General features: G+C 56.8%; 1 protein-coding gene across 1 annotated transcript in view; it reads left to right on the forward strand.

Moving 5' to 3' along the window:
• The first annotated feature begins 400 nt into the window (after nt 1–400).
• Nucleotides 401–18557, forward strand: part of TMEM132E (transmembrane protein 132E) — a 53717-nt gene continuing 35560 nt past the window's right edge. The window contains exons 1-2 of the mRNA XM_027624624.2: nt 401–478; nt 587–923. Of these exons, the coding sequence (XP_027480425.2) occupies nt 401–478; nt 587–923 (415 nt within the window). The remainder of the gene's footprint in view (nt 479–586; nt 924–18557) is intronic.

Raw genomic sequence — 18557 nt, forward strand, 5'->3', positions numbered from 1 at the left:
GCTTCTTCAAGCCGGGTCTCCATGGGGCAGCCCGTTCCGGCCGCACCATCCTCGCCCCAGCCGCGGAGCCGCTGCCCGGGCAGGCGGCGCTGAGCCAGCCTGCGTGAAGCCCGGGCCCTGGTCGAGACTGGAGAGAGCGCGCTGGAGCCGAGCAGCGAGCTCTGCGAGGGGACGAGCCGCTGGCCGCCCGCCTCGGGCATTTTGTCCCGGCGTCGCCTAGGGTGGTGGCGACCCGCGTCGCCGGTCTCAGCACTGCACGGAAACTTTTCCTGCTCCAGATGGATTAAAGTTGCCTGGATTTTCTCTTTCTTTGCGAAAGAAATCATTCATTTGCACCTAACCTGGGATTTTTATGCTGGGGCTGCTGCAGGGCGCTTGGAGGAAGGAAGCCGCGCTATCTATGTGGGGTTACTACCGAAACCGAAGAAACTGGGGCTTGCGTCGGAAATCTGCACCCTCGAGCGAGTTCGGATTCGAGGTGGGCCTCGGGGCTGGGGGATCCAGCACTTGGCTCTAGGCAGTCCCCGAGACGCCGGTGGCCACTGGGCTCCGGGACCGCACGTGCGGCTCCCCCCTCGCCGCACAGATCCTGCAGGGGGCACCAGCCCCAGGAGGTGGAGGCTCCTCCCGCCCGGAGCTGCGCCCCTACCAGCTCCGAGGGTGTAGCCGGCCGCGCCTGGGACGCCCCCTCCCCTCAAAGTGTCCCCGAATTGCACTCCCTGGCCCCCAGAGACATTCGGGCGCAGAGACATTCGGGCGCCGCGGCCACCCTGAGTTGGATGTGACCGAGCCCAGCCTGGGGCCAAGTCGTCGACGACTGTTGCCCCCTCGGCCCCTTCCCACTCCCGCCTCGGCCATGGCCCCAAGGATGTCGGGCCGCGGCGGCGCCGCCCTGCTCTGCCTCTCGGCGCTGCTCGCCCACGGTAAGTGTCGCGGCGCGGACTCGGGAGTGAAGATGCGGCGGGCGCCGCTGGAGGGGGCACAGAGGAGACTGGAGAAAGACGAGCACCCACCCCCCCGGACTCGCAGCCGCCGCTCCCAGCCGGGCATCTCGGGCTGCAGCTCGAGTTACCTCCAGCTTCCCCAGCCCTTTGGCGGGAGCGGAGGCTGCGAGCCCCGCCCTGGGGACCGAACCCGGCCCCAGAAAAGGGCGGGGGGGGGGCACTCCAGAAAAAGGGCACAAACCCGAGAGTCTGGGGGCGTGTCCGCCCACGGAAATCTGTGGGGATCCAAGGGATCCGCTAGATCGTGTCCGGGCCGCCCCTCCTTCCACTCGCACCCCCGCAGCCGGCGGGGCTGGGGGCCGGCTGGGTCCGCGGGGATCGTGTCTTCGCCCCTGGTGCGCAGGCCGGTGCGGGGCCGCGCCGCCCGCCGCCTCGCTTCCTGCGGCGGTCCTCGGGAAGGGAAGTGGACTGACGGGGGGCCCGGGGAGCCGCGGCTCCTCGCCGCCCGCCGTCCTGTGAGCTGCATCTAAATGGCCGGCTTAGCCGAGCCCGGAGGGCGGGGGTCTGGGCCACGGGCGCAAGGCTGGGGCGGCGGGCGGCGCGCGGAGGGAGCGGGCTCCGCGCTCTCGCGTTCTGCAATCTGTTGCGTCTGCTCCCTAGGCTCGCCCGGGGCTCCGCGGTAAAGGGGATGAGAGAGGGAGGGGCCGGGGTTGGTGCGCTCTGGCAGTGGGACAGCAGGGGTACGGGTAGGGGACAGAGGGTCTCTGAACAGCCCCCCAGAGTGGAAACTCCGATCCGACGGGGGGAGGCTGCAGCGGGCCTTCTGCAAGCTGGAGGCGCTCCAGGAGGCGAGGGGCGCTGACCGAGTGGGGAGGGAGAAAGCTGGGGAGGAGGAGGAGAATGGAAAAGAGAGGCCCTCTGCCCCCTCCCAACGTGAAGCCAGAAGACCTGGGACACATTTCCCCAACGGGGGTGGGGGTGGGGGGGCTTTGTTGCCCCCTGCTGAGGGGTGCACCCAGCCTGGACAGGCTGGAGAGGGACTTAGATGGAGAGACCAGTAGGCTCTCCGTTTTGATGCAAGACCCTCGCTATGTCGTGCTCAGCTTTTGCCCGCATCTGCCCAGTCCTGAGGAGCCTGCCCAAGCTCCTTGAGCGCGCCCACGGCCTCTAACTAGCTGCCTCTCATCCCGACCAAGGCGCGTTCTCAAGGTTGGAAGAATAAGGAAAGGAATCGGCTCCAGGAATCTAGGGTCCTGGGGTTAGGAGGGGGTGGGGAACAGGCTGACCTCCCTCCAGGGTGGATTGGTTCTTCCCGGCTGGGGGTGACCGTGGGATGAGAGCTGTTTGGAGTTCAGTTCACCAGACACAGCCAAGCTCAGTTCTTTATCAGAAGGATGGGCAGGGCAGCGGGAGGGGGTGGGGGCAGGGGGAATGCAGCTGGGAACCAGAAATCTCTGCTCGGTGTGCAAGACTGAGGGCGGGGAGGGGGTGGGGCGGTGGGCTCTGCGGGTCTGCGCGCTGGAGCTGTAGGGGCTGCGCTGGGGACCCGGCCCTGGTGAGCAGGGGGTCTGAGCGCCTAGGAGGAAACTGAGCTCAGGCCTGGGTCTAGGCATGGTTCTGCCCCACTCTGCGCCTTGTGTCTTGTCGCCTGAGTTCCCTTTCTAAAACCCAGCCGTGGCCCCACCTGGGGGCAGCTCTGACGCTCTTATTAGGTTCTCACTGCCCAGCTTCCCAACCCCTCAAGCCTGGCATTAAAGACCCCTTCTCTTTCCTCATGTGCCAGAATCCTGCCTGCTTCCTAAGATCCAGCCCCAGTAGGGCCTTCCCTCCTGGTGCTGCTTCTCTGGAGCATTAGCAATCTGCTTCATTTTCTCCTTAGATGTCCCTGTCTTCCCTGTGCCCTGTTAGTCCTGGAGTGGTGGAGGCCAACCCGTGGGCTTATTCTCCACTGTCCCTCTGCACAACCAGTGCTTAGCCCGGTGCCAGTACACACAGGACCCAGGGCTGGCTGGCTGGTGAGCTGAAAGAAGCTGTTGGCAGAGGTGGGGCGGGAGTCCCCCCCACTGAGCAGGCATTTTCCCTTCCTGATTATCTGGCTCCCTTTCTGAGCTCCTTCCCTGAGTCCCCATCCCGTGCCTCAACCTCCCCTTCCTCGAGGAAGGGTGCCAGCAGATGCTCAAATCTTAGAGAAACACCCCCCAAAGATAGATAAGGCCAGAATCACAGAAGATCCACCCCCCAAAAAAACCCATCTTCCCTGGACCTTCTTCCTTCAAGGCTGCCTGACACCCACCCACCCACCCAAACCGTTCCTCTATCAAGAAAAGGGTACATGGACTTCATCTCACTTCAAGCTCGCTCTTGGTTGGGATCTCTGGGCTCTTCAAAGATGCTGGGGTTCGGGAGGGGGGAGTTGCAGGTTTTGGTGCCTGGCAGGCTACTGAGCCCACAGACTTCTGACCACACAGCCAGACTGGGAGCCAAATAGCCTGGGTTGCTGTCTGACTCTGGCGCCATCGAGCAGGGTGACCTTGGGCTGTCTCCCTCATGTTCCCCATCTTCCACAAGCAATGTGGCCTCCCCTCCCTCTCCTTTCTCCCTTTCTGCCAGGACCACTGGGCAGATACCATGTGTGAACGGAGCCCCACTATCTTTCAGGGCCCAGCTCAGCCTGTGGGGTGGCAGCCCAGAGTCTGCTCTTGGTCTCCAGGCTTCTGCCAGAGAACATCTGAGAAGGCCACTTTCCCGCATCTGGCCTTTGGGGAGGCTTTCTGCTCCATTTTTAGTTTGAATGGGAGTTTAGGGGGGTAGGGTGCTGGTGAAGTCTGTGGTAGAGCTGATAATGTCAGCCTCCTACTCAGTAACCTTCATTGCTGCCTATAGGATCAAGGATCCCCTCTCTTTGGCCCCCAGAATCAAAGGCCCTATATGATCTTGTCTCGTTCCGCATCTTCACCTCGGGGGCAGGCACTGCCTGCCCGGCATCCTCCATGCATCTTAGGAGGTATCACCCTACTCACCTCCCTGCCTCTCTGCTTTTGTGCCCAGCAGCTCCTCCCTCTGGAATACCAGCCTCCAGAAGTCCTTACCCACACATCGAAACCCAATTCCAACCTCATCTCCTCCAGGGAGGCTGCCTCACTTCCCCCTTGGCTTCCCACCAGCGGCCCCCACCCTGTAACAGAGGCGAGTGCTCTTTCCAGTGCAGCCTCAGCTCTTCGTGCCACCTTCCCAGCACTCCTCCGGGGCCACAGTGTGCGTGCGTGTGTGCACGTGTGTGTGGGGGGGGGGGCATGGGCATATCTATGTGTGCACCCATCCTGGTCTCCACATCCTTGCATTTAGAGCAGGTGCTGCTCTAAAATTCTTCATTTTTGCCCCTTTCTCCAGCGTTTGACACATAGTAGGTGCTCAGAAGAAATGCATGGGCTGGGAAGACAACTCTGTATGGAGAGTTGTTTCAATTGCCCAGTGACAATTGGAAAGGGAGCTCTGGGGCGTGGGGCAGAAGCCGGGACAAGGAGGGGCTAGGCAGAGACACCAGGAAGAGAGCAAAGGAATGGGGTAGAGCCATACGACACCCTCTTGAGAGGCACATAAAGGGTACACATATCTAAAGTGACATGTTATAACATCACTCCAGAGGTTATGAGTGTAGTGTCCCATGGCATTCTGACTACATGACCTCAAATGCATGTGTCCTTACATGCAACCTGGCAACCTCGAGTTTCCCCGGTGGGTTGGGTCCACGCTCTCCTCACCCCACTGATGACCCAAGCTCTGGGCTCCTTTGGAGAGGCAGGAGGGACCACAGAACAGGGTCAGCACTGACCTTTGGGATGCTCCGTCACTGCTGGGAGTGGGGAGTGGTGCTCCCCCCCTCCCCCTGCAAGCACGCACACCCATCTTCATCCTGGCCACATGGAGCCCTACACCACAACGCAGCCTTGTTATGTTTAAGACCAGTAGGTGGGGATGTGTTATAAACTTGGTGGCAGAAATGAGCTTTATTAGAATCCTGAGGATAACTCAGTGCTTGGCTGGAGGAGGTAAGGCCACGTTGGAACATGAGGGGAGGACCTGGGGCATCTCCTAGACCCTTGCTGGGGGCCTGTCTGGAACTGATGGCCCCCAGGCCTGAGATGGGCAGTGAGTGCTCGTGAGGCTGCAGAAGTCAGAAATCGAGACCCTTAGAGGCACCAACTCCAACCACCAGGGTCTGCCTGACCAGCTGGCGCCGGGGGCACGGGGCGGGGCAGGGGGCTTGCATGGTGGGGATAGTGGAAGGGCTGGCTTTGCTGCCCTTACCCATGGTGATGTCCATCCACAACCTGGAACTGAAAGACCCACACAGAGCCACCACCCCCACCTTCATGCAGATGAGGACTTGGGTGCTCAGAGAGGGAAGGGGCCTGGCCAAGGTCACCCTGCGGGTGTGTTCTGGAATCAGAACCAACACCAGAGCCTAAAGGGGGTTCCTGGATTGGGTGGTCTGCTCCGGGCCACTCTGCAGAGATCCTGCCACCTCTGCTATCCCATCTCCCAGAGGCTTTTTGTCCAAAGATACACTTCTGGCCTCAGGCCCGCCTGGAGTCCCAACCAGTCAGGATAGCCAATCACAATGGTGGTAATAGGCCTCGGCGAGCACTACAGGGGAGCTTGGAGGGGTTCCGGAACTTGATCTTCAGCTCTCTTTCATGAGCTCGAAGTCCAGTTGAGGAGACTAGTAAAGGGGCCAGATTCTGAGATTCAAGGCAGTTTGAAATCAGAGTCCCCAGGAGACAGGAAACAAGGATTCAAAACCTGACTTTGTCATCCACTTGCTGTGCAACCACAGTAAAGCCATCTCCCTCTCTGAGTTTTTTCCTCCTGTGCCAAGGAGGGGACAGTGCCCGGCACGCCCCCTTCCGCGTCTCTTCTTGTGATGGACAAGCCTGCTGTTTCGTCCCTTATGTTTCTCCGCCCCCCGAGGGGCCTCCCTCCACTGATGGCCCCAGCAGATGCTAACAAGGGGATCACTTTCTTTCTCCCCATTCCCTCCCCAGGGTCCTCCTTACTTCTTCTTTGCCAGTACTCAGCACAGAATTCTAATAAGAGATTAACGAACCAGTTGTGGTGCGTTGTTTGTTTTTTTTAAGAAAATGAATTTCTTTTTCTCTTTTCCTTTTCTGTCTTTTGACATGAAAAGTGGGCCTCCTGACCATCAATTCGGCCAGCTCTGCCATACTCCAGCTGTGCCCAAGGATGGGGCAGTGTATCAGGGAGCACCAGCGCTCGGCTGGCTACTGCTGGACAAACAGCCCGCCCCGGGGGGGGAAACACCGAGCCAGGTGAGGCCAGTGCAGTAACAGAGAGGGGCAAGCCCCTCTGGGGACACAGGCGGGAGAGGCCAGAAGTCATTTTCTCCTTTCTTCTGTCGTGTTTGCCCCTTTCGGCCCCTCCTTCCCCAGCCCCCCTCCCCCCCCCCCCCTGCCCACACATCCACCCCTGTGGTCTGGCACACAGCCCAACAGGATGAAGTAGATGATGGAAGCGATTGCCCGGTACTCAAGGCTTGTTGCAGGAGGGAATGAATGCGAGAACAAATAACTCAGTGCAGAAAAAGGTGAAAAAGGTAATTGAATAAAATCCCTTTTGCCTAAATTGTCTAGAGGATTATCTGCCTTTGGAAAGTTCTGCTTTTTATCAACCTTGAATCCCTCGTGCATTCCTTTCCTGCATTCTTGCCCACACCTTTTTGGCTTGTGAGGATGGACAACTGGTTGCTTGCTTCTCTTGAGGGACTCTTCCTTTTCTGTCCACACTGGACACAGGGCGCAGGGTGCACGTGTGCTGGTGGATTCTGCAGCTTGTCTCCACGTCCTAGGCCCATACCTTGGGGCCCTCAGAGCTGGGAGAGTGATATGCCCAGGGTCACCTAGATAATCGGGATGACACTCATGATAGTCGAGGTTTTCAGAGGCATCTCCACCCAAGAATCCAGTTCTGAACGGCGTCGGACCTTACAGGGCAGGCCCCCTGGCAGCCAGGACACCCTGAACCCTGAAGCCCTGCCCAGGGACACAGCCCCAGAGGTGGCCAACCCTCACACAGAATGAGCCACAGCTACACTGAGTGACAGCCTCTCTATTTTTCTGAGGGAGAAACGGAGAGAAGGGAAAATGGTTTCTGCCCCCCAGGAGTGCCCAGTATGACAAGGGAGACACAGTCTCATGCCAGAGAGGCCCCAGTCTGATGGAGGAGGCACAGCCCCAGCCCTCAGAGGTAGCCTCTGTCCTCTTGCTTGGTGACGGCCTGTCGGTGAGAGACAAGAGGGTCACCTCTGCCCAGAAGTGTAGGGCTCCACCTTGCAGGCCTCCTCCTCCACTCTCCTCTGCCCCCGGGGGCTCTTGGAGAGCATGGCTCTGGGCCAGGAGCAAGTATATTTTTGGTGGCTTGGTACAGATGATACAGCAGACTTGTCACGGCAGGAGAACAGTGTCGCTGGGAGCTCGAGGCACAGGCGCACGCTCGTATGCACGCCCACTCAGTCATGGGCACACCCGGACACACTTGAGAGCTCGAACAGCTCCTTGGAGTTCAGATCCACCCTCTCATTGGATCTCCACAGTAGATCCCCATTTTACAGAGAACAAAACTGAGGCTCCACAGAGTCCTCGCCACAGCAGCTCTTGAGGTCCCACGTTCTGACCCTGAATACGGAAGTCTTCTTGCCGTACCTCCCCATCTCACACATACAGGGAAGAAGCACAGACATGGACAGACAGACATGTGGACCCATACACCCCAGTGGGTCCCCCTCATCTCACGCCCCTCTTCCCCCTTTGCTCTCTAGGCTTCTTTCAGTGCCTTGAATGAATGGTGCTCCTTTCCATGTCAGAGCCTCTGTACGTGCTGTGGCCTCTGACCAGAACATTTTCCCATACCTGTCTCCTACTCGGCCTTCAGGTCAGAATGTAACCACACCTCCTCTTGGAAGCCCACCCTGATTCTCAGATGGACAAAGACCCACTGCTTTCTGCAACTCATTGCCGATTTGCCCTGTGTATACCCGTACTGCATGGCCTCCCTGCTGGCCGTAGCCTGAGTGGACCTGGACGGTGTGTGGCTTCTTCCCTGCCGCTGTATTCCTGGGGTCTACTGGGATGTCTGGAATAAAATAGGCATTTAATGATTTGTCAGATGAGTCAATGAATGTACCCTTGTGCACATACTTGCACACATAGACAGACATCTTCCCTGTCCCTCAGTGAGTATTCAGTTGGTGCTTCCTGTGGGCCAGGCACTGTTCTAGGCACTTGTCGCGATCAGGGAGTATAGCACAAATCTCTGTATTCATTGGGGCCTGTATCCTTGTGGAAGGCAGGGAGAAAGGCAGACAGCAAGTAATACATATGTTAAATAAGTGGATTATAGCATCTGTTAGAAGGCAAAAGGGGGCTAAGGAAAGTACAAAAGATAGGGTAAGGGCATTGGGGATGCGTGTATGTGTTGGGAGGGGTTGTGCAGTTTAGAATGAATGCTTGTCTAATAGACTGTCATTAAGCACACTTGCAGGAGGTGAGGAAGCACACTGAGTATGCGAATATTGCAGATGGCAGCCCTCGGGCAGGAGTGGGCTTAACCATTCAGATACAGCAAGGAGGCCCGAGGGGTGGAGGCCAGAGGGTCTGGACACTGCGAGAGGATGGGGGCGGGGAATGGGTCGGGGCGAGGGAGGCTCTTGTAAGAACATTGACTTGTAGGCTCAGTGAAAGGGGGAGCCATAGCAGAGTTTAGGGCAGGGGCGACCTGAGCTGACCCACAGCTGCAGGCTTGCAGAGCTCCAGAAACTACAGGGTCAGGGACTGCCCCCCACACACTCAGTGCCGCAGGGAGGGGACCTCTGTCTACTCCCTTTAGCCCACTGACCTTCACAATCCTGGCTGTGGCAGCCTTCTCTGCTGCTCCACCACCACCCCATGCTAGGGGGGCAGGAGCAGGGTGTGCCGGGGACCGGCTGCAGCAGAGACCATCCAAGGAGTGGCCAAGCTGATGTCCAGCCCTGCCCGGCCGAAGGAACTGTGTGGCTATCCTGGCCTCTTCCGACGGGCTTGGACCGCTTGTCTTTAAAATGGGGTTGCAGCACTGGGTGCTTCCCCGGCCTCTTCTTGCTCAAACCCCCACTGTCGCCTCCGTGGCAGAAGCCAGACCCCAGCGCCTTCATCTCAGCTGGGACATTTGGGAGGCTGAGCTAGCCTCAGTTTGTTTCACAGATTCTGATTTTTTAACTAATTGTCTCCTTTTGCAAAAAATTCACTCCAAAGGCAAGGGGGATTATAAGCACTTGTTTGGATGGCGATCTTACACCACTCTGATTTGGGAAGGATGACAGCCAGGATGTGTGCAGGCTCTGTGTGCAGGGAAAGCAAAACCCCATTTCCCTGGATCCCTGAGTGGCCTGCAGAGACTCGGGATTACCTGTTGCTTTGACCTCTCTACCTGTCCCTGTTTTATGTCTGCAAGTGCTCGGTTGGGGGCCCCTCCTTCCACCACCAGCCCCTGCCACTGCCGGACCACTGCAGCCCACGCCCGTTAGGCCGGGAGGTGACCTGTCCCGGGGTGGCGGGGGGAGGGGAGGCGGGGGCGGGTGGTGAACCACACCCTCCCCAGCCCTGTCCCTCCTGGGGAGAGCGAGGTGGTATGGGGCCTTTGTCCAATAGGAAGGAACTCTCGGATTGAAAATAGGAAAAATTACCATTTCTCAGCTGCCAACACAGCAGAGAAATGATCTCAATTTTCTGTGGCTGTTCTCGGCAGGAGAAAAACTGCCAGCCGCCTGCCCCATGCATGAGAGGTCTGAAATGCTGGAGAAGGGAGGCTGGAGCTGGGGGAGGTGGTGGAGTGAGCAGTGGGGGGACTTGCATCGTGCAGGGGGCTGGGCTCCGCACTCAGGCCCTGCAGCCCTCCTCCAGCCTAGCCCCCACTGACCACAAGCCTGTGTCAGAGCATCTGTTGCATTATCTGATTACCTCAGTCATCACTTCAGTTAACTGAGCACCTACTATGTGCCCCACCCTGTGCTGAGCCCCAGGCATCTTTCCCATGGGGCCAGGAGTAGACTTTGTTCCATTTTGTTTTAGTCTTGATGCCCATAGCTCTCCTCCTCTACCCTCACTTTTTCCCTGCCCTGGACTCGAAAACCAACCGGCCTGGCTTTGTCACTGTGTGACTCTGTGCCTCAGTTTACTCATCTACAAATGATTATGAAAGTACCCAGCTTCCGGGATTGTTACGATTACATACATGAGTCCGTGTTTCATGTCAGACACTGAGGATAGTGCCTGGCACATACTAAGTGCCCCAAAACGATGGCTGTCAATGTTGTTGTTATTAATATTGCTAGCGCATGCTAGGCACTGTGTTAAATGTAAAAATGAAGAAAATACGGTGCCCGTCCCAGGAGGGGCTTCTAAGGGGGCTGCCCCAGGCAGATGAGCTGTGTCTGCACAGACTGTGGTACAAGGCAGTCATAGGTGTGTCGGGAGGGATGAAGAGGGCCATGGAGGGAGAAATCTCATAACTAGTCCAGAGATCAGGGGAGGCTTCCCAGAGGAGGTACCACTTCAGGAGGCCTTAACAAGGTTTGAGAGCTCTGCCTCCGAAGACTAATCAGTCAGCATCTACTGTGTGTCTGATACCCTGGGGGGGACAGAAACACAGGACAAAAATGGCTCTTGGCCTACAAATTCAGTCCAACAAGGGAGAACCACGGCTGCCTAGGAAGGAGTAGCAGCACAGGGGGCTAAATGCAGGGTATATGGTTGGTAATTCTTTACCTGGATGCTCTTTTGAGACCCCTCATAACTTTGACCCTATGTTCCGTTGGAGTGCTGGGGAGCTACTGAGTGTTCTGGAGTGAGGGAGTGATGTGATCAAAGCCGGGTTCTCTGCAATGACTTGGTTGGGGACAATTTGCAGATTGGAGCAATGCTGAAGGACGCTGTTGAGTGAGGACTCTGGGGATGGGAAGTGACCACTAGCTGTCATAAGAGGTACCACCATATGGCAAAGAGCCCACCCTTAGAACCAGAGAGACAGATCTGAGTGCTGACTTAGGCCGCTTGCCCATGGCCTGACTTCTTTCTACTCCTTGGTTCCCGCCTCTGTTGAGATCTGACGGCAGATGTGAGGTCCAGAGCCTGCAGTCTAAGGCTCATTGTTTGGAGCTGTCTTGATTATCCCAGCAGCTAAGGCCCAGAGAGCCAAAGGGACTCACCTAAGGCCCACAGCCATTTCTGACCCCCTGGGGGTCCATGAGTGTCAGGAGTCCTGGGGAACGTGGCCTGGTAGCAGAAGTGAGAGAGACGAGATCGCCCTCAGTTTTTTCAACAAATGCCCAGCCTCTCTCCTCGTTCCCCAGCCCAACTGGCAGCCAGAAGCCAAGGGGTCAGATCCCCAGGGGTCACAGCCAGCGCTTGGACCCCAGGAAAGCCTCAGAAGAAGCCATTTCAGCTCAGAGAATGGTGTAGGTTTTTCGAGTCACACAAATGTGGGTTTGAATCTCAGCCCCGCTGCAGTGCAGCTGGGTGACCCAGAAGCATTTGCCTGCCTGTCTCCCTGAGCCTTGGCTTCCCCATCTGCAGAATGGGAGTAATGGCGTCACCTCTCTGGGGCGGGGCTGCTGCAAGGGTGCAAGGATGGAAGTGCCCAGAACAAAAGCTGTGGGCCTGCTGGAGGGCTCCGTAAACATGGTAGGCTCGGTTTGTGTCCTTCCTTTCTTGCCTGGAGCCAGGCCTCACTGCTGGGAAGCACGGTTAAGACGGTGCCAAAGACTTTCCGGAGATCACTTTTCTGGTGGTTGGGTTTTTCTGTTTTGTTTTGTTTGGGGTCTTATTTTTCTTACCCTTGATGCCTCCTAGCAACAAGCTGCCTGTTTTAAACACAGCAGTGGCCAGTAGCCAGCCCCTCTCCCTCCCTCCATTCCTCTTCCCGTCCTGGGGGGGGAGGCATTCCTGGGTCCCACATCTGGCCCCACCGCAATGCCTGGGTCATACCGGGCTGGTGAGGCTTTGGCTTGTGGATATTTGCATTGCCTGCACGGTAGTTCTGCACCGTTGCCAAAAATAGGTCTGGGGTTATAGATGCGGAGTCCGGGGTGCTCCTGAAACACTTGCTCTGATGCATCCTGCAGCCCAAAGCCCGTGCAGATCCTGGTCCCAGAGCTGCCTCGTCTCCCTCTTGGGTCTCAGATTCTTCATCTGCAGATAGGAGGGAAAAAAGCAAACCCGTCCTGTAGGGCAGTTGGGGGCAGGGTAACCGAGGTCATTCACCCTGCTGGGGAGTCACAATTTGGTACAGGTCACTGTAACCATTTCTTATTCATTGTGAGCCCCTAGGAGTCACGTCAAATGACCCGACCCACCCACAGAGCCCCTGTCTCCCCAGCCTCCCACCGTGTCCTTCCTCTGGGCTCCGCCAGCCACCTGCCTCAGACAGAGCCTTCCTCCTGCTGGAGGTGGGTCTCTGGGTCTCTGAAATCCAATGGAGATAGACCTGGAGCCACCTATATAAGTTACATTTTCCTAGTTATCACAGAGAAGAAGTAAAAAGAAACAGGTGAAATGAATTTTAATATATTTTAACCAATATATACAAAAGGTTATCATTTCAACATGTAATCAGCATAAAAATTAGTAAGGAGCTATTTTACATTGTTTCTTTTTTAATTCTGTATTAAATCTTCGAAGTCTCTTGTGGTTAACTCCTATAGAAGCACATCGCAATTCCAGCTAGCCCCATTTCAGTTGCTCAGTAGCAAGGTCGAGAGGGTAGCTGCAGTCCTGGACAGGGCAGGGCCAGGTGCGCCCCAAGGACGCTACCACAGTCTCCCCGGGAGCTTCCTTCAGGGGCCCTGGGATTGGTGAGCTGGGCCACTGGCCTTTCAAATGCAGTCCTTGGAGATTCCCTGCCCACGCGAGCCTACTCAGCTCCTCCCCAGCCCTGGCGTGACTCATGCTGGCCGCGGTGACCCATCCATGCAGGGGCTGCCAGCCGCCTCCCAGAGGCCACCTTCCTTCCGTCTCTGCCCTGAGATCCTGTAAACCATGCATCAGATCAAGTCACTCTCCTGCTCAGAACCCTCTACCTCACTAAGAGGGAAAGCCAGAGTCTTCACGGTGGGTGACAAGGCTGGCATGATCTGTCCCTTTTCCTGGCCGGATCTTCCTTCTCTACTGCTTGGGCCCCCCAGCTCTGTCCTTCGCTGTCCTCACACACGCCAGGCACCGAGCCTTAGCGACTTGTCTCTTGTTGCCCCTCATCTGGCCTCTTCCCCCCAATAAGCGTGACTCATGCCTCCACCCTCTTCAGGCCTCCCCTCAAATGCATGTCCCAGAGTGGCCCTCCCTGGCCATCCCCTATCCACGCTAGCCCTGCCCACACCTCACTCTGCCCCCCACTGTCTCCCTTCACCTGACATGGTATGTACTTATGTGTCTCCCGGATCAGGGACTGACACCCCCTTTGGGATGGAAGCTCCTGAGAGCTGGGACCCTGGCTGTCTTGTTCGCTGCTATATTCATTCCCAGAGCCTGGATCCGTGCCCGGCACACAAGAGATGCTCAGTACACATGTGTGGAATGAAAGAATAAAAACATTGCTCCTTCCCCTCCTCTCGCCTTTCTCCCCAGAGAGCCACTGGGACAAGAGATCTGGGAGTTAAATGGGTGACAGAGGCCAGAGAGAAATAATTTCTTCCCTTCCTTCCTTCCTTCCTTCCTTCTTTCCTTCCTTCCTTCCTTCTTTCCTTCCTTCTTTCCTTCCTTCCTTCCTTCCTTCCTTCTTTCCTTCCTTCTTTCCTTCCTTCTTTCCTTCCTTCCTTCCTTCCTTCCTTCCTTCCTTCCTTCTTTCCTTCCTTCCTTCCTTCCTTCCTTCCTTCCTTCCTTCCTTCCTTCCTTCTTTCCTTCCTTCCTTCCTTCCCACACTCATCTGCCGTATCCTAACTTTGTGGTCTTGGGAAAATTACGTCACTGCTCTGTGGTTCAGTTTCCACATCTATAAAATGGGAGACCAAGAGTACCTGGCTCATAGGGTTGTTGCAATGAATCAATAAATGCGCATAATGTGCTTGGAGCAGCGCCTGGATGGTAGTTAAATGCTCAGGAAACGGTAACGATACTTTTGTTCAGCACATGGTTTTGAATACCTACTCCGCGCCAAGTGCTGTGACGAACAGTGGTCATGCAGCAGTGACCACACGGTCACCGACGGATGTGGGACAAGGATACAAACACTTGTCGTGCAGTAGGATCCATGCCAGGGTGGCAGAGGGGCGGCTGCAGTGTCCTGTCATTTTGCAACAATCAGTGGCCAAGTCTCTGTGAACTGGTGAGCTGAGCCCCAGTGGCAGCAGGGGTGGCCATTCTGCCCCAAGCCGCGCCCACCCGGCTCCTGCCGAGTGCTGGAGAGAGTCCAGCTGAGCGGCGAGGGAACCTCCTTGCAAACAGCACCTACACCTGAGGTCACGGGGGTTCTAGGATCTGGTGCATGACAGCCCCGGCTCTGTCTGGATGCCGGGCAGACAAGACATACTAGATAGATTATTACCCTCGCTACTGAAGTTCTGGCCGGAGGGAAGGCAGACAGTGGGGACCCCCGTGCATAGCGCCCTACCTGCCACTGGCGCTCCATCCGTGCTTGATGAGCGTACTGAAGGCTGGTGCTGTCTAAAATCCTTCCTGCACCGTGGCACACAGGGGCCGCTCAGTGCAGCGAGATACTTAAAGTCAGAGCGCCTTGGGTCAGGGGAGCTAGATGGGAGCTTCAGGCCCCCCTCTCATCCTTGAGCCATCCCTATTTTGAAAGATAAGAACACGAAGGTCCAGAAAGGGACAGATCACGCAGCGATGGGGCAAAGCCACACCTAAGACCCAGGTTCCTGATGCCCGGCCCAGTGGGCTTGTCATATGTCTTCAGAGGTCTTGCATGAGGGTGTTGGAGGTGGGGGGGCGGGGGGCGGGTAGGCAGCAAGGCCAACCATCACTGGAGGAAGCCAGTTGGTCACGGATCTGGGTACCCCTGCCACGTCCAGCTTCCCCAGCGGCTGTATCTGGGGGATCTGTCCCAGCAGGCACAGGGTTTACACAGAGTAACCAGATTTCATCTCCAATAATCACATCACAAACAGCGTGAAATGTGAACTGTGGGGAAGGCTGTGCTAAATGTGCGACCTGTTTTCTTATTTTCCTTCCATCCGCCCTCCCCCCTTCTCTTGTTGCCACATCACACGCCCACACGTGGATACACACGCAAGTGACCTGCATCCCCCAGGCATCGGGTTCAGGCCTTTGGTCCCAGCCCAGCGTAGGTCACTTAGGTCCCTGTTCAGCCCTCAAAGAACAATTTCTCCTGTCTGGAGGGTGGGCAGGAGGAGGGGGTATTCGAAGGTCAGGCTCTCACCCCTGATGTTCGCCACTGTTCCCCACCAAGACCAAGGAGCGTGGTGCCCTGGGCAGCTCAAAAACGGCTAGCACACACTCTATCACCTTATCACACGTAAGCCCAGCCTGTGACATGGGTGATCCTGATCCGCACTACACGGATGAGGAGGGGATCAGAAGGGAGAAGTGACGGGCCCAGGTCACAGATGGGGAAGTTTGCCTCTTCTCTGGACACTGTGCCTTCCACTCCTGCTGGGCCCTAGCTCCTGAGTCTGCAGCTCCAGGTCCAAGGGCCCCCTATGATATCGCCCCGATATCATAGAGGAAGTGTCAACCCCGTTCAGCATGGTCCCAGGGCCGTCAACTCACCCATGCAGATGTCCCAGTTACCAAAGGGGAAACCAAGGCACAAAGTGACTGGTTCATCCACTGGTGCTGGCCTCTATCCTCATGTGTCTCAGCCATCTGCCCAACATATGCTCCCCACCCATCCCTTTCCTCGGTCCCGGGCTGCTGCCTTGGGACCCCAGCAGGAGATTTGTCAGAGCAGAAACCCTGCAGGCCCCCTCCCCTTTCTCCACACCCCTCAGAATCCAGATTCTCCTTGGCAGCCCTGCAAAGCTGATCTGCATAAAACCATCCCCGAGCCCTGCCTTTAAAAGTCTTCATCTTTTCTCTTCTCCCTAAACGGCCCCTAAATGATTTCTGTAAATTGCTCTAAGTAGCTCAAAAAAAAAAAAAAAAAAAAAAGAAATAATAATAACTCAGCGAGTGGCTGCCTGACCAGAATGTGGATGGCTCTCCTCCTGCCTGGTCCCCGCTCCCAGCTCCTTCCTGCCCGGCACCCAGACACAGAGCCCTCTCTCTGCCCCTTAACCCAGGAAGGGGGAGCACGGCCTCGTAGACCAGGCTTTGCCTCCTCCCTCAGGCAGGAGGCCGCCCAAGTCAGATGCATCCCCCATCAGACAGTGAGCTCCCCAGGACAGACACATTCTTCCTTCCTCCACCAGGCTGGGGACTCTCCCAGGGTGAAGTTGTGCCTCCCTCATCAGTCTGGGGCTCCTCCAGAGAAGACAGTGCCTCTCTCATCAGATGAGAGGCTTTCCCAGGAGAGACTGTGCCTGCCCCATCAAGCAGGGGCTTCTCTCTGGGCAGGGCTAACTTCCTTTGTTCTGCAACCACTTCTTTGTAGAGCCTCATTTCCTTCACCCCACATTAGGAGCTTAGGCCCTGCCTGATTCCTAGACTGGGCTCCATTTCCATGACTCAGTCAAGCATTCATTCATTTATTCATTGTACAAAGCTTTCCTAAATATCTCCTGTGCACCAGACACTGACGAGGTGGGTGTATTTCCACAGATTTGGCCCCTTTGAGGTACTCCTGTGACCAGGGCCCCCAGGCACAAGCCTGGTTCTCCTGGGGGTAGGGTATCCAGCCAGAGGGGATGAGCTAGCATCCCCTGGGGACATGAGCCCAGCCTCAGCCCCTGGTCACCATCATGACCTCCTGGCCTCTTTGCAGTGTGGACCAGAGAGGGGGCCCTCTTGGGGAGCAGAGGTCAGAGGCAGGAGGGAGGTGCTTCCACGGAGACGCTGGCCTGGCCCATCCTTCACTCCACAACCTCTCTGCAAGGTCCCCCCCCCCGCCCCCCACCCACTGCCCTGACCATCTCTTGGCCACAGAGGGCTGAGATCAGGACCAGAAGACCTTGATCCTAACAAACTAGGCCCTAAAATGGTGGCACGGACTTGAACAAGTCTCTTTCCCCTTCTGGGCCTCAGTTTCCCTTTCTCAGATGTGACAGAATTGGACTCAATCAGTAATTTTCTTTTCTGGCCAGGGAAATACATAATATATAATATATATTACATAAATCATATATAATACAGTTAATAGATGATGTAGGTCAAAGAGCCATGGGTTAAATGGAGAGTAGGGTGTCTCCCTGAGGGCTCATCTGCCCCACCTTCCCCTGTCACCCGGGGATGGCCCTGGAGACACCCTAGTGAGCCCAACTGGCAAGCCCGGGGTCTCCTTAATCCATCCCTGCGGCCCCATCCACTCTGCCTGGATGGGTGCTGCTCAACTGGGGGCAGTCCCTCCACCTCCCTGCCCCTGATCCCCTGGGTCCACATTCAGCCTCCCTGGTGTGGGTGAAGCCCATGAGAAGACTTGGCTCCCGCCTGGGCACCCAGCCCCCCCTAGGACCCCTGAATGGGTCCAGCTTCTGATTAGAAATGCAGGCATGAGAGCTGCTCAGAAGGCGGCAGGTGGGGCCCCAGGACAGCCCTGCCCGCCCCTGACAGGAGGCGGATTGTTCCAGATGGAATAAAGCCCGTTTGTCACCGTCCTGCGCTCTCGTTGATGCACAGAAGGAGGGAGGAGGGGAGTAAGCACAGACACCACCCTTAGCTTCCTCTCCAATTTAATTGGAACCCAATTAAGTGAGTAATTGTTACAAATGTGAAATCACCTTCCAACGGTTTGGGTTTGTGAGCCTGCACTCGGCATGAGCTCGTGGGACCCAGGCTGGGGCCCCCGGCGCTGGCCCAGCAGTGCAGGGTTTCCGGGGCTGGGGAAGTGGTAACCCACAGGACCCCGGGCCCCCCAGCTGGGAGAGATGCAGGGCAATCCTGTCCAGGCCCGAACACAGCCTTTGGCCTCCAGCCTCCGGGATCCCATTCAGCCAAACTTGATTGACCCAAGATGTGGACTCCTCGTCCCAGGTCCCGCAGACACTTGCTTGGTCTGACTCCAGGTGTATGGAATTAGGTGTCATCATCAAGGCAGGGACGTGGGTCCCCAGAAGACGTGGGAGTGAGAATGGGGAGGGGGCAGGTGTGAGTTATGGTGTCTGGCGGTTCAGGTGTAGGGAAAGGAGAGACAAAGAGAAATAGAACAATTCAGACAGCACTTCTGAATCTTGGCCACACATTCAGGAGTTTTAAAAAAAAAAAAAAACTGCTTGTGCCTTGGGTCCCAGCCCTCGTGATTCTGAAGCCACTGGTCTGGGGTGCAGCATGGGCTCCCAGGTGATCCCTGAGACGCAGTACTAGACCAAGACGGGAGGGCTGGCAGTAGGCAGGTGTCCCCTTCCAGGACCCGCCCAGAACTGCTGACCTGTGTGGCTGGGGAGGGGGCCCAGGAACCTGCATCTTATAAAGCTTCTAGAACCGGGATGAGCCCGGGGTG

This window comes from Zalophus californianus, chromosome 16 (genome assembly GCF_009762305.2).
Source record: "Zalophus californianus isolate mZalCal1 chromosome 16, mZalCal1.pri.v2, whole genome shotgun sequence".
In the NCBI taxonomy this organism is placed as follows: Eukaryota; Metazoa; Chordata; class Mammalia; order Carnivora; family Otariidae; genus Zalophus; species Zalophus californianus.